At 44.2% G+C, this 14,490-nt stretch overlaps 7 protein-coding genes across 7 annotated transcripts; 4 read left to right on the plus strand and 3 right to left on the minus strand.

Moving 5' to 3' along the window:
- Positions 1–688: 688 nt before the first annotated feature.
- Positions 689–3,605, plus strand: MICPUCDRAFT_70885 (uncharacterized protein). Its single transcript, XM_003055992.1, has one exon. The coding sequence runs from the start codon at positions 1,057–1,059 to the stop codon at positions 1,774–1,776; it is 720 nt and encodes a 239-aa protein (XP_003056038.1). The 5' UTR covers positions 689–1,056; the 3' UTR covers positions 1,777–3,605.
- Positions 1,424–3,143, minus strand: LHCA2 (chlorophyll a/b-binding protein, chloroplast precursor). Its single transcript, XM_003056382.1, has 3 exons — positions 3,054–3,143; positions 2,747–2,913; positions 1,424–2,562 (listed from the first exon to the last, which is right to left on the minus strand). Exons 1-3 carry the CDS (start codon positions 3,095–3,097, stop codon positions 2,021–2,023), a joined length of 753 nt encoding a protein of 250 aa, XP_003056428.1. The 5' UTR covers positions 3,098–3,143; the 3' UTR covers positions 1,424–2,020.
- Positions 3,606–5,691: 2,086 nt separating the features above from the next.
- Positions 5,692–6,758, plus strand: MICPUCDRAFT_55424 (uncharacterized protein). The gene is made up of 2 exons (XM_003055993.1): positions 5,692–6,007; positions 6,146–6,758. The coding sequence occupies exons 1-2, from the start codon at positions 5,775–5,777 to the stop codon at positions 6,546–6,548; spliced, it is 636 nt and encodes a 211-aa protein (XP_003056039.1). The 5' UTR covers positions 5,692–5,774; the 3' UTR covers positions 6,549–6,758.
- Positions 6,759–8,995: 2,237 nt separating this feature from the next.
- Positions 8,996–10,039, plus strand: MICPUCDRAFT_64553 (thioredoxin). Its single transcript, XM_003055994.1, has 3 exons — positions 8,996–9,336; positions 9,459–9,619; positions 9,723–10,039. The coding sequence occupies exons 1-3, from the start codon at positions 9,165–9,167 to the stop codon at positions 9,879–9,881; spliced, it is 492 nt and encodes a 163-aa protein (XP_003056040.1). The 5' UTR covers positions 8,996–9,164; the 3' UTR covers positions 9,882–10,039.
- MICPUCDRAFT_55427 (uncharacterized protein) lies at positions 10,004–11,284 on the minus strand. Its single transcript, XM_003056383.1, has 2 exons — positions 10,719–11,284; positions 10,004–10,616 (listed from the first exon to the last, which is right to left on the minus strand). The coding sequence occupies exons 1-2, from the start codon at positions 11,103–11,105 to the stop codon at positions 10,098–10,100; spliced, it is 906 nt and encodes a 301-aa protein (XP_003056429.1). The 5' UTR covers positions 11,106–11,284; the 3' UTR covers positions 10,004–10,097.
- A 522-nt stretch (positions 11,285–11,806) lies between these two features.
- Positions 11,807–12,922, plus strand: PSA0 (photosystem I subunit O). The gene is made up of 4 exons (XM_003055995.1): positions 11,807–11,918; positions 12,151–12,232; positions 12,372–12,496; positions 12,614–12,922. Exons 1-4 carry the CDS (start codon positions 11,849–11,851, stop codon positions 12,778–12,780), a joined length of 444 nt encoding a protein of 147 aa, XP_003056041.1. The 5' UTR covers positions 11,807–11,848; the 3' UTR covers positions 12,781–12,922.
- Positions 12,923–12,930: 8 nt separating this feature from the next.
- Positions 12,931–14,282, minus strand: PIPK (phosphatidylinositol-4-phosphate 5-kinase; the record flags this gene model as incomplete). Its single annotated transcript, XM_003056384.1, has 4 exons — positions 12,931–13,108; positions 13,193–13,311; positions 13,387–13,920; positions 14,004–14,282. The coding sequence occupies 4 exons, from the start codon at positions 14,280–14,282 to the stop codon at positions 12,931–12,933; spliced, it is 1,110 nt and encodes a 369-aa protein (XP_003056430.1).
- Positions 14,283–14,490: the final 208 nt, after the last annotated feature.

The following is a 14,490-nucleotide window of genomic DNA, read 5'->3' on the forward strand; positions in this document are numbered from 1 at the left end:
ATATTCACTGTACTTCCGTACCTTGGTAGGGCCTATTTTTATATGGTAGACGTACGTGCACTTCTGGAAGTACGTTCTATCTACGTTATATTCATGATACTACGTGTAATGTACCTTCGTATACTTTATTCATATGTGTACAGCTGTACACGTACAGCCGTACACGTACGTGTACAGTACAAGTAAACCAATAAAATAGGCGAGGGCTACACGTAACTGTACGTGTACAGCTGTACGCGTAGTCGTGTACTGTATGCATCTCGTACAAGTCTCGTACAAGTCTCGTGTAGTTGTAGTCCTCGTGGGCCCTCAGTAAGCCCCGCCAGTGCCCCGCCCATATCTAGCTTGTACCTTCGAAGGTACTTCCGGAAGTACTTCCGTAGTAGCATATCTCCTACGGAAATAAATATTATTGATGTTTACTGTTTCCATCCACTTTCGTACGAAGGTAGGTGTGTAGCTGTACAGTATGTGTATGTAGTTGTGTACTGTGTAGGTAGCTACAGTACTACTTCCGGAAGTATCATAATATTAGCTAGCTACCTTCGTACCTTAAGGTACCTTCGAAGGTAGCTACGAAGGTACTGTACCTTCGAAGGCACGAAAGTAGATATTCTACAGTATTTTCGAAAGTACTTTCGTACGTACGAAAGTATTACCTTCGAAGGTATTACCTTCGTACGAAAGTACACGTGTAGTTGTACACGTACAAGCTAGCATTTCTATCTTCGGAGATAAAATAGAACAGTGTATTGTGTATTCTATGATCGAACAGTCACCCCAGGGCGGGAAGGATGCAGCGCCGAGTCGTTTAACAGATACGTTGGATTGCTGTACGTTGTGTAGCATATTTACAGTCTGCAACTTATCTTGGAAGAAGTGCCCGAGTGTCAAATAAGGGGCTTCGCGTGCTGGCACACCCACATCTGCTCACTCAAAATCACGCACTGTATTGAAAATTTCAGGGAACACGTCACGTATGCGAATGTGACGTTTCTTGAATCCGTCGATGTACAGTCAACAACTTGTTCCAGCGTACGTTGCCCTTTATTCTTTATGGTAATCCCTGCTGGGCCATCCGTTTTCCTAAAGGGAAAAAACTTCTCTCGCGTTGGCCTCGTTCGTCTTTGGGACCTCGGAGAATCGACCAGGCAGCTTTTGGCGGACGAGTTTGTGGCAACTTGGCCTGCTCGACACGGGGAAAGCAATTCTATTAGGCGCAAAGATTTTTCGCTTACACAAGATTCTGTTCCGCTGGTACTCGTGCCGTTCGATGGCCCGGACTCGGGAAAGCTCGTGCTTGGCTACGTTGTAATTTATTCGTCAAGTTCAATTTACCGGAATGAACAGAGTCGTGAAGGTGCGTTCAAGCGTGAAGAACCCCATGATAGTTGGGAAACGGTTGCGAACTGCTCTCTGAATTCGGTTTTTGTTCCACGACTGTTTCGTGGATGCCACCTTGGACAAGTATTGGTGAAGCTAGCAGTCTACGTTGCCTTCAACGAATTAAGGTTTGAATGTGTTACAGCTTGGTGTCAGGCCGACAAAATTTCGTTTTACTCGAGCTGTGGGTTGAATAGTGAGCAACCAGGCAGTCATATGACTCCAGGTGTCGAACGAGAAAGAAAACTAGGTGATAGAACTTTGTGGAAAACGGCCATATCAGAAAGTGTGCATGGTGCGAACTACGCACAGTCAGTGGTTATGCGGCAAAATGGACTGTCTCACTTGGACTGGTGCATGCGAATTTTTAGAGTGCACTTATCTGATGTCTAGCGCCACCAGATTCCAAGTGAAGCCATTTGCCAGGTAAAGAAATTTAAGTTATTTTCATCTTCATCCGCGAGGAATAATACTAGATAACCATAGAATTAGTTTGTAGTAAACGAGTTCTACGTAGTGGCGGCCAGCTGTACAGCATTCGGCTCAGAGAATACAGCGCTTTCTTGGAAAACATCCACGTTTTCAGACAGCTTGCGATAAGGCAAAGTATGCACTTGGTGCGCTGGCAGTGCAAGTTTCACAGAGTGAAGGGCTGAAAGTTCTGGAAGATGGTCACATGTACTGGGTCTGCAATGTGCGCCTTCAGATTAGCAACAGGACCTGTGCCGGTGACATCGTGCTGAATGAAACATCCCATGGCGGCCACCATAGCAAGCCTGCCGTTTGCGATTTCTTTTGCTCGCAGGGCCTTCTCATCTGCCACACTCTTTGCCATGCCCATGGGATTAAATAGACCACCGCCTGGGTACCCTACATCACTTCCAGTACACTTCCTGTTCTCGTCGTAAGGGTCAGCGTGCACTGAGCCTGGATTCTTCATATCTTGCCAGCGGCGAACTTCAGCCCAGTTCATGAAAAACATCTGCACTACAAAGAGAGTATTTGCATCAGCGATATAACCATCGAAAAAAGGAGCTTCAGCCCAGTTTGGCAGAGGACCATCAACAAACGGATTTCCGACCAGTTCTGGAGCAGCCATCCCAGCAACCCCGAGCATAGCCCAGCGCGCATGAACGAGTTCTGCTTGCTGATACCACTGGAGAGCCACCTTATCCTCTCCTGTTGTGATCCAAGGTAAGGCAGTCAGAAAAACTAAGAGGCACGGATAAACACTAAGTGTTACGGGTTGCATTCCATGCCAATCAGCAGATGTCTGCATGCTGACCAGTGAAAAAAGTAAAATCGAGTTTCACGGCGCGGAAAGGACACTGAAGAAAACAAGTAGTACTTCGGGGTTGCTCACCCAGACCGAGTGGATCGAAGCCATAGTCTCCAGCCATGGTTCCGTCAAGATGCTTTGGTGGAGTGGAACCAGGAAAAAAGTTCGGTCGGGCAGCAGCAGAAACGGCAAACAAACCAGAGCGAGTCGAACGTGATACAAGTCGACGCCGCGCCCGCGATAACTTTAGACTGCGAGATTTGTGGAAAAGCGTCGGTTCACGTTATCTTCGGTACAATTTTTGGGGGGAGTGGGACAATTTTTGTCCGCTCTCTTCAGGTAAAAACGCTAGGTAAACTCGGAAAGAAAGTACATCCTGGTAGATACGAACCTGTCATTCGAGGACCGCGGGATGGACGAAACGGCGATGGTCATCTTTACCAGGGATTCACTGGCGCGTCGTTGAGAAGGCTCGTTCGTTCTAAAGTCAGGAATATGAGTTGAGGAAAGCTCGTACTGTATCGATTGGAGTTTGAGATCGTCATCTTTAAGTGTACTGTACAACTACTGTACACGTGTACGAAGGCACCTCCGGAAGTACGAAAGTACAATAAACGCGTTGTACACATATGATCGTACGTGTACAGCTGTACACCGATACAGTAGATATCCCGGATTATTGCTAGAATATCTTCCTTCGTACTGTATGATACTAAGGTACTGTTCCTCCGGAAGTATTATCTTCGAGGGTACAGTACACGTACACTAATGTTGTTTACGGAAGTAGCCAGAACTACGTTGTACGGAAGTACGAAAGTACTTCCGTACGAAAGTACGGAAGTACTTTCGTACTACAACGTTGTAGCTACCTTCGAAGGTAGCTATCTAGCTAGCTAGCGAGCTAGCTTCGTAGCCAGTAAATAATACGAAAGTACTTTCGTACAACTTACGCAAGTATGATATCTACCTTCGTAGTACTGTATCTATCTACCTTCTTCGAAGATAGAACAGATAGCTACTACCTTGATAATAGTTTCCTTCGAAGGTAGCTAGCTATCTACGAAAGTACATCCGGAAGTACTGTCGATACCTTCGACAGTACTTCCGGAAATACATTCGTACGAGACTGCTATCGGTTACGAGTACACTACGTGTACAGTACGTGTAGAACCAATGTACTTCCGGAAGTACTTTCGTACTTTCGTAATAGCTTGTACTGTAGTATGTACACCTTTTATCCCTACATAATATGTACCTTCGAAGGTACATATGCTAGCTAGCCAGCTAGTTAGCTACATTGTACATACGTTGTACACATACTGTTCGTGTACACGTACAGTACATTAATAACAACTTACTGTACACTACGTGTACTGTACGTGTACACATTGTTCATAAAATAATAAAAATGTTGTTGCGGAATACAGAATTCCGATACAGACTTGTACGTGTACGTGTACCTGTACGTGTACACATAGGCTATCCCTACATCCGAAGTACGTGTACTTCCGGAAGTACGTCCGTACTTCCGTACAAATTTTTAGCCCTAGTGTACGTGTACAGGATGTACGTGTACAGCTGTACACGTATTCAGTACGTGCACGTGGGTTACTCGTGTACAGCATGTGCATGTATGTACACGTACACCGCATAGCAATACACAACGACGGCGTAGCCCTACTAGCTAGCTAGTCTAGTAGCTACTAGCTAGCTAGTCTAGCTAGCAGCTAGCTAGCAACTTGATTGGCTAATAGTTTTAATACAGCGTTGTAGCTAGCTACCAAGGTACGAAAGTACCTTCGTACGGAAGTACCGAAAGTACTTCCGGAAGTACTTCCGTACCTTAGTAGCTAAGTTGACTTAAAGTATCAAAGATACGTGAACTTCCAAGTCTCAACATATTCTATACCTACACGTGTACAACTAGAAATATGTGGTGATCGGAACATTAAAGCCTGAGTTTTGAACTCGCACAGAGTATCAACGAGCACTTAGCCCTACGTTTACATTGCAAATAAATAATAAAGCACGGAAGTATTACACGTACTGTGAAGCCACCAAGGACAGCCCCCACGGCTTTCTCTTCGTGGATTTATTTAAGCTCCGTCAATTCACGCTAATTCAGGGCTTAAAGGGCGTAGGCCAGTACACTAAGTTATTATTTCCGGAATTTCACTAACAACTTGTACAAGATTGTACAGGTATGTTGTAGGCCCTAGCTAGTTGTACAACGTTTTACTTCCGTACAACGTTGTACTTCCTTAAAACTGTTGTATGTACACTTCCGGAAGTACAACATATGATACTTCCGGATTCGGAAGTATTCTATCTATGGATAACACTACAACGTACACGTACGTGTACTCTAATATGATATGTAAGTTTATTATTATTTCCGTTCTTTTTCATCGCCCTAGCTAGACTACGTTGTACTTTCGTACAACTGCATGTGAAACAGTACACAACTACACATGTACAGTGTACACGTACAGTACGTGTAATGTTTTAGCTAGATATCAATCTGTCCTACGAAGGTAGCAAATAGACAAAGAAAACAAAGGTACACGTGTAGTTGTACTGTACTGTACTGTACACGTGTACACGTACCATAAAGTAATTATTTACGAAGGTATTTGTACAGTACGTGTAGATTTCGATTTGTACACGTAGGGCTACACGTGTACAGTACGTGTAGATTTCGATAAATAAATACTTTTTCAGCTCGCGGAGAAAACAGCGTCGCAGGGCTGAACGCCGGCATTGGCGCCGGCCGCGGCACCGCGCCGCGGTCATGGCGCGCACGAGGCAACAAAATGGAAGGGAGAGAGGTCGTCTGTACGTGTACACGTACTTCCGCATGATGTTTTAGCTATTGTTTATGAGATACACGTGTTCGGCTACAGTAATTTGACCTACTTTTCGTGCGTGTACACGTACTGTACAGTACGTAAATGTAAGTATACAACTTAACGTGAAACCGACGCACAAACAACGAATGAAGTTTCGCTATTCCACAAAAATTTTAGAGTCGCCTGCCTTGTTTTGAGCACTCAACTCATATTCGACTTCAAGAGTTCAATCGCTACACCGTTACTCGTGTTTGTACAGTCAAATGCTGGGCATGGTGTCCTGCAGTATATCTTGTATTGGAAGTATTTCGAGAGTTTCCAGCGAAAACAGGCCGCGCGCATTCCCTGGAGACTCGCGTCGAGTGATCACGAGCGCGACGACGTTTCCAACGTTACTTCGTCGCGAAACTTTATTTTTGGGCTGTTCATCTTTTCAGCTTTGCACCGCACCAGCTACTTTGGCACTTATCCCAGGGAATGACGATGACGATGAGCAGTGAGTTCAACGAGTTATTGAGATATTTTCCTTATTCCTCAGCTCCTCATATCCATTCGTTTAATTCCACCTCGATCTTTCCATTTTCTTCCGCTCCTCGATTCTGGACTCATAAGTTTCTCGCCATTTGCACTATAGGCTGCTCGCTAAGGCGAAAGCAGGACGTGCAGAGCGGATCCAGGCAGAACGAGTACTCGAAAAGAACTATGTCACTAAGAATGAACTGAAGTTGGATGCGGACTCTTCCAAGTTGCAGCTTGCAGTCTTTAAGTTGAGTAAGGCAGGCGCGCTTATCGATTCTGGTTACCTTGCTCTAGCAGCTGAGGTCCTCACACAAGGCAGCTGGGAAGCAGAGCTTGTTGGAACGGGGAATTCATTTAGGAAAGACCCTCGCACTTTTATTGATGATCTCTCGTTGCTTAAGAGCGCATGCGTATCCGGTGACGAAGCTAAGGCAAAATCATATTTCATAATGGCTGCCCGTTCTCTCCGGGCATATGCCGCGGCCACGAATACGACCGAAATATTGAAATTACTTTAGTTGTTATTTTAAGCAGGTGTATGTGATTCTTGATTACACGTGTACAACATGTACACATACGCGTGTCACATGGAATTACTTCCGGACCCGTCCGTGTGCAACCGCAAATACAAGGGCTAAACTATGATATGTTGTTAGTCTAAAAAAACAAAATGATATCCTTTCTTCATAGAGTATTTAAACGTTGTACTGTACGTGTACACCCTCCACAACGTTTTGAATAGTTCGTCCAGTACAACATAGATTACTTCCAGAAGTATCTATTTCCATCCATACTACGTTTATTACCTTCGAAGGTACGAAAGTATAAGAATAGCTACATCCGGAGCATCTTCGAATGTACCTCGAAAGTATGTACTTCCGGAAGTACATTTCGGAAATGGCCAGATAGCTCAGATAGCTACCTTCGAAAGTAGTAAGTAGCTATGATAGATAGTAATAACAGTGTAATAACTACAGTAGCTAATTCTTTCAGCTATCATATGAAATCATAATTAAAATACCTTCGAAGGTACTTCCGTACATATCAACTTCACATTTCTCATTTCTGGAAGTTTTCTACCACCTTGGTGCACTGCTGTAGCCCTACATGTACAACAAATACCTTGCGACCTTTCTCTATTCGTACATTGTACTTCCTGAAATAAATAATACGAAGGTACCATCGAAGATAGACTACGGTAGTACCTTCGTACTTTCGTACTTCCGTACTTCCGGAAGTACTTCCGAAAGTATTCTATCTATCTTCGTACCGAACTTGTTTAGTGTTCGCTTGTGAGCTCACGTGCGCATGTGGCCATGTTCAATCGTAAACTGTCTCGCACTATGATAGAGATAGGGCCAAGTGCACGTGAACGTGAAGCCCTATCCCATTGGCTAATAAATACCTTCGTAATTGTCGTGTCTTGAACATGTAGCGTGACACGTACGTGTACGACTCGTGTACGGAAGTACTTTCGAAAGTACTTCCGTGTGGGAATTATTAAAGACGTCATAAAACTCACTGTACTGTACACGTGTACGGAAATAGACACTTCCGGAGGCACTTCTACTTCTGGAAATATTTCCGTACACTCATTACTCGTACGTTGTCTGTACGGAAGTACTTCCGGAAGTACAACATCGCATCTTCGGAAATATTCGAAGGTACTTCCGGAAGTACAACGTTGTACACTGTATTTCCGGAAGCACGGGCATACTGTACCTTCCGACCTTCGTACGGAATTATTCTCGAAAGTACGACATAGATACACGTCTACGGAGTATGTGTACGTGTACACAGTTATTACCGTACAAAGATAGAATATTTATACAGTAAATGCTATTCATATTGTATTTGTATGTCAGCTTACACGTACAGTGTCTATCTACACTATCTTCGAAGATATGAGTTGTTATGACCCTAGCAGTAGTGCCCTAGCCACTTAGCTAGCTAGATACAAAATGTGCAAATAGCTACGGAAGTATTCTATACCTTCGCTTCAAAGGTAGAAAGTACTTTCGAAAGTACTTCCGAAGTACGGTAGTACCTTCGTTCGTACTTCCGTAGCTACCTTCGAAGGTAGCTAGCTAGATACTGTACAGTACAGTCCATACACTAGCCCTCTGCCCTAGTTGTACACGTAGCCCGACGTCGTACTTCCGGAAGTACCAGAAGTACGTGTACATACAAGGGTAGATAACTAGATATGTTATTTCCGTACCCTCGAAGGTACGGAAGTGCAAATGTACAGTATCACAACATCGATTTCAAAAATAGCCCTACAACATCTATGGGCTACAGTACGTGTAGTAGCCCTATCCCTACAACAGTCCTACAACAATGGTACTTTCGCGTACTATTTCCGGAAGTATCTATTCCGGACGTACGGAAGTACTTCCGGAAGTACTTCCGTACTTCTGTACGTGAGTAGCTTAGTACTTCATTCCGGACAGCGTTTTTATACACTATGATAGACATCATAGACTATGTAGACACATACTGTTATTTCCGGAAGTACTTCCGGAGGTACTTTCGCACGACGTTGTACGTGTAACTTCGCACTCCGTATGTAAAACAACAGATCACTAGCCCAACACAATACTTAAAACTTATCTACTGTATACGAAGATACAGTACAACGTAGACTATGATACTGTATGTCATATCATATCAATCCTTCGAAGATAAGTTTACGGAAGTACGAAAGTACTTCCGGAAATAGATTACTTCGTTCGTACGAAAGTACGTTGTACTGGAGTACTTCCATAGATATTACCTTCGTACGAAAGTACTTTGAAAGTACACGTACCTTCGTACGAAAGTACTTTGAAAGTACACGTACGTACCTTCGTACGAAAGTACGAAAGTACCTTCGAAGATACCTTCGAAGGTATTATCTTCGTAGGTTGCTTGTATCATATTATCTTGAAGAATTTGTACGAGTACGCCGTACAACTACGTAACCCTAAAGTTTGGCCTTTACGAACGCCGGTCATCTTTCCACAGTCAGCTCGGTCACAAGATCCTGAAGTTCAGCTGGGAAGCTGAGTCATATTCACATTCCCTATACGGCCATCAACTTCACTTCACTTGCTCTACTTGAATATATAATCTGCACATAACTCGAAGCCGCGATGTTCTCCACGACTTCAAACTCTATCCACATTCCCAAGATAAGCGCGAGTGCTTCTTTCCGGAACAGTTCTCGCAACCGACGTCTGAGCAACAGTGCTCGTCCATGCGGACGCTACGGTATCTCTGCGCGCCGATACGTTGCCGTGCGCGCAGAGGAAGTGACAACATCCGGTATGTCTTGTCAGCTTTGGCACGCTTTCCTCTCCCGTAATCCTCTTCCCGTCAAGGGCTCCAAATAAGCGTGCACTAGTTAACGGTGAGCGTTATGTTTGCTTCGCTTATGGATTTCCCAGGCGTCCCTACCGTGGTTACTGATGCTACATTCGAATCCGAAGTACTTCAAAGTGAAGTTCCCGTCTTGGTGGACTTTTGGGCGCCCTGGTGCGGACCTTGCCGCATGATCGCACCTCTAATTGACCAGCTAGCGGAAGAGTACGCAGGAAAGCTGAAAGCTGTAAGTTAACGCCACGTTCACTTTTCATAAGTTTTCTTGTGAAAGGAATCTGCTTACTTTCCAATCTGAATAATGTGACGCTAATGTCTCAGTGCTTTTCCAGGTGAAACTCAACACTGATGAGAGTCCGAGCGTGGCTACTGAGTATGGCATCCGTAGCATCCCTACTGTGATGATCTTCAAGGGTGGACAGAAGCTTGATACTGTTATTGGTGCGGTGCCGAAATCCACCCTTACTGGAACCATTGAAAAGTACCTGTGACCTTCTGGGAACACGTCTTCGAAAAGGGAGAAAGCAAAGGGTTTTGCTTTCTCCCTTTTCAGGTGGGTTTTCATACTGCTGGGCACTATCTTTCGAGTTGTCCACCTCATAGAGAAGAGAACAGTTTGTAAATCAAAATAATTCAAAAGTTTTTAACTAACAGAGTTATGTTATATTTTTCATTAAAATGAAGGAAAACCATCCGAGTTCTCACTCTCATATCAACTTAGTCTTAGGAGGGATAGGAACATCACCTGAAGCCAGTGGTTTACCATTGTAAGGTGCCTGTAGGAAGGGGTCACGAAAAGAACCACCTATGACATCCCAGAAGATAAAATATTGACCATAGTTATAGTTGAAACCAGTGTGATGTATCGTGTGGTGTGCAGAACCGTTCACAAAAGGTATCTTCAGCGAAGTGCGGTCATGTATATTGATTGTCCACAGACCAACGAAAGCAAGGGCAACGAAGTAACTTATGTGATGCATCGGGAACAGGAATACGAAAATATGATATGGACAACCTTGCAACCAGCCATCGATAGGATGGAATGCGTATGAAGAAAATGGAGTCGTTTCCTTGTATTTGTGGTGTAATTTATGTATACGCGCGTAAAGAAGTCGGTGATGAAGCAGCCGATGAATCCAGTAAACACATGTGTCTGAGAAGGTGACAAAGAGAATAGGAGAACAAACACAAAGATAAACCCATCCAAAGGCAGTGGTGGGGAGATCCTGGAGTAAAGATCAATGATTAATGCAATATTATACCAAAGAAAACGGAAAAAGAAGGGTCCTAAAAGTTGCCTCCAAGTGTTGTAAACAGAAGAAGCGCACCCAGTATATTTTGGTGTATCCAGCTTCAACAAAAAGTTCAAAAGGCGCAGTCAGGGCTGCCATGACGATGATTGAGAAAACACTGAGCGTGATTTCGTTCCGTACTTGATCACGTCCCTCCCTCTGATTCCAAGCGGCAATATTACCACCTTTGGAATCTCGCCTCAGGTACAAAAACGTGAAAACAAGCGGGCAGAGCGTAAAATATAGAAGAAAGGTGAAGAGTGTAAGAAAACTCCAAAGCACAAGAAACTTGCGCCCTATCGAATATTCGTCTGGTCTGAAGTCGGTGACGCCGAGTATTAGTCGATCGACGATATTCTTGTTTATCCAGTTGGAAGTCCCGTCGAAACCAAGTCCGAGTCCAATAACCGTCGGAATTTCCATATTTTTTCAGCGTTGCTCCAAGCGGTGCTCTCGTTTACCAACCGCTCAAAATAAACTCTCCTCGGTCTGAAAACCTGTTTAAACCTCTCTTCGCCTGAAAAATCGTCCTGAACACAAAACCGATGAAATATCTCCGCTTGCAGGTTACACGGGCGCGGTGACGTCACCGTCAGATTGCTTATCTTTTCTCTCAGGTACGAAAGTACAACTTTATAAATACCTTCATAATAAATTGTTTTACACACTGCAGTTTTACTGTAATGTCGTACCGTACCTCTGTAGTCTCCAATATCATAGTACATGTACTGTACGTCATGTACGTAGTCATGTACGAAAGTACGAAAGTACGAAAGTACTACTTCTGGAAGTACACATACGCCCTACGAAGGTACTTCCTGAAATAGTCTAAATTAAATCTTGTTCACGTACTTCCTACATTTATCTTGTACTTTCGTACTTTCGTACGAAAGTACCTTCGTACATACAGTACGTTGTAGTGCGGAAATAGTAAGATACTCGAAGTCTATTTCAGTATGTGCACTCGTGAACGTACACGTACGAGTCACGTACAGTGTGTATCTGATTTAATAAAAAGACTCTCTAAAACGTACAGTACGTGTAGGCCCTACGTGTAGGGCTACGTACGTGCACGAATCTTCGATTTTCGTTGAAAACGCGGAAAGTCAATCACACTTACCACCCGCTCTGCCTTCGATTCTTCGCGAATAACTTAAATAGAAAAAATGGCTGCACTCATTTGCGTTTCCGGACTCGGCCTGAACCGGCCATCTGAAATCGCGTCACAGCGTTCGAGTACGTTTTCATCCTGTCTTGCACGACGCTGTTTCTTGATGATCTTTTCTCTCTTGCGAGAGAGCTCCGCTACTCTGCCAAGTGCTCCACTGGACATGGAGGCTAACCGCTTGTCTGTGACTTGAAATGTCACCTGTCTTTAGCATGATTTTCCCGCTTTCTATCGAGCTTATTCGCCAAGATCAGCGGAGCGCCCCCCAACTTTCCGTAACGCTAACGGGTTTTTTTTCAGATATCCTCGCCAGACAAGGCTTTCTTTCCCGTGGTGGAGCCCGAACTAGAACCTACCGTGCCGTTCTTCCGACGACGGTCGCGTAAGTTTTCCTCTTCGTCTCATTCCTCGTCGTAACAGACCGATTTATCATGTCGCATTCGACTTCCCCCGGGTTTCAGCTTTTCTCTGCCTGCTTCGTTTACTCTGGAGACAACTGAAGTGCCCTTCCCTTATTGCAGTGAGTCAAAAACTTTCGATGACGATTGGCTCAAAGCCGAAAGCACTGTCCACCTTCTCACTCTTTTCGGCTGGACTGTTCCTTCCGGGGTGGCCATCAAAGCTTACGGTGACACTTCACTTCTAGGCAGGGCGAGCATCGACTATTTTTTTGTCGTCTGCCACTTGAACATTTTTTTTTTACTTCGTTCAGTGCTCTGAACTCACCACTATTACCTCGATTGTGATTCGATCCTTGTCGGAGCGGCTTTCGCCGACTCTATTGGAAACAATTTGGCCAACTTCCCTCAGGGTCCAGCCATCGATGACAAGTTCTGGCTTTACCTTATTACTTGGCATATTGGTCTCTTCTCCACTATGCTACTTGGCCAGATAGGCTGGCAAGGACGTAAACAAGGTTACTTCAAGTGAGTTCTTACACGTGTTTTCGTGCTATGAAGTTTGATGTAGCTTCAAGTGGGTATCGAAGAAAAAAAAAAAACATCACAGGAAGGAAGAAAATGAAATAGAAGTTCATTTGTTGACCTAACCACTGAAAACGTCGAAAATTGTCTACAGCACTCACTTCTCTAACTCTGTGATTCTAGACTCCACTCGAGCCAATTTTTCGTGCAGCCATCCAACAGTAGCCTTCAGTTCATCAACCTCATCAAAAAATGTACAGGTGGCTGTCTTGGAGGAGATGAGAGAATCATGGCTCCGAGCCGATGATATCACGTCATGCGCAACACCTCGCAACCTGCAGAATCAGGAGAATAAAGTGAAACTGTCGTTCAAAACGGAAACACTGGACCGGAAACAAGACAAGCCGTGAGCGACTCACTTCCACTGGAAAAACTTTCGAAACTGCCGTGCATATTTCTTCGGTGAAATAGTTGATATAGGTGCCGGAGCACAACACGTTTTCATGACAGAGGCACACTTTTTCGCACCAGTCCAGGCCTGCAATACAAAAAAATCGTAAGCTGTGCACACGAAACTCCCATATAAAAAACACGGGTAAACCATATGCCATACCTGCAGAAAGTCAATCAAACCGAAGTATATCACAGTCGTATCCCCACAGTGTTGAGACAAATATGCTTTGCAATTAGGCAAACTCGATAAGCGTAACAGCTCGCTTGCTGTCGTAGATGGTGGGGGTCGAAATATTCCAATAATCATTGAGTAGTCCATGAGCCCATACTGCTCAAAAAGTGTCAGAGCTTCGTCAAGGGAATTAAGTATTTCAACCTTTTGGTCTTTAGTGACATATAAAGGGATTCGGTACGCCGTCTTTTTCCCTGCGATGTATCTTCTCCTCTGAGTGGGAACACATTTTTCGCATCCGATGGCTTCAGAAAGCATCCACTTCAAATTCCAGCACCTCTTGTGAACTTCAGGAACACGTGTTCCATCCTCGACCAGCACTTTGTCGTCAGCTGTGCCTTTCACGTCGAAAATTCCACTCCACGATTCAACGTGCGTTGGCAAGCAATTAATCATAGCCAGAAAGTTCCCGAGCTTAGGATGAAGAAACACCGCGACAATTTTGCAAATAAAGGAAGAACCCTGTCAAAGTGTACAAGTTCAGTTAACTAAAAAAAAGATCTGAAGCTGTACACAACATTTGACTGAAGAAAACTTTCACTCACACTGGAAACGAGATCAACATACGATTTCAGAAATTCTTTCTCTAGCAGCGATTTCGAGTCGCAGCCGTTAAGTTGTTTCACGATGTATTTTCCATCTAAAGTACGCGAGAGAAGGTCGCCACCCTTTCCTCCTCCGCTCGATAGATTCTCGAAATCAAAGTTACCAGCGAGAAAACAGTCCGAGACGTTACAAAACCGACGAATGGAATTGAAATACTCGTCTTTCACTGTTGCACAGTCTATACCTCCGACTCTGAGTATGGTCAGTCCAGCATCCATGCCGATGCACGATGCGAATAAAGCACGCGGCGCAAAAGCTTTCGGCGAGAACAGCTTTCTTTGTGACAAAAGCCGCACGTGTACTCGTATTTATGATATTAGACTATTGTGTGTGTAGGGCTAAGGAAGTACAGTATTTTCGTACGAAAGTACTTTCGTACGAAAGTACTTTTAGAAAGTACAGTACTTTCGTACTTTACGAAAGTAT

This window comes from Micromonas pusilla, assembly GCF_000151265.4.
Source record: "Micromonas pusilla CCMP1545 genomic scaffold MICPUCscaffold_2, whole genome shotgun sequence".
NCBI classification, from domain to species: domain Eukaryota; kingdom Viridiplantae; phylum Chlorophyta; class Mamiellophyceae; order Mamiellales; family Mamiellaceae; genus Micromonas; species Micromonas pusilla.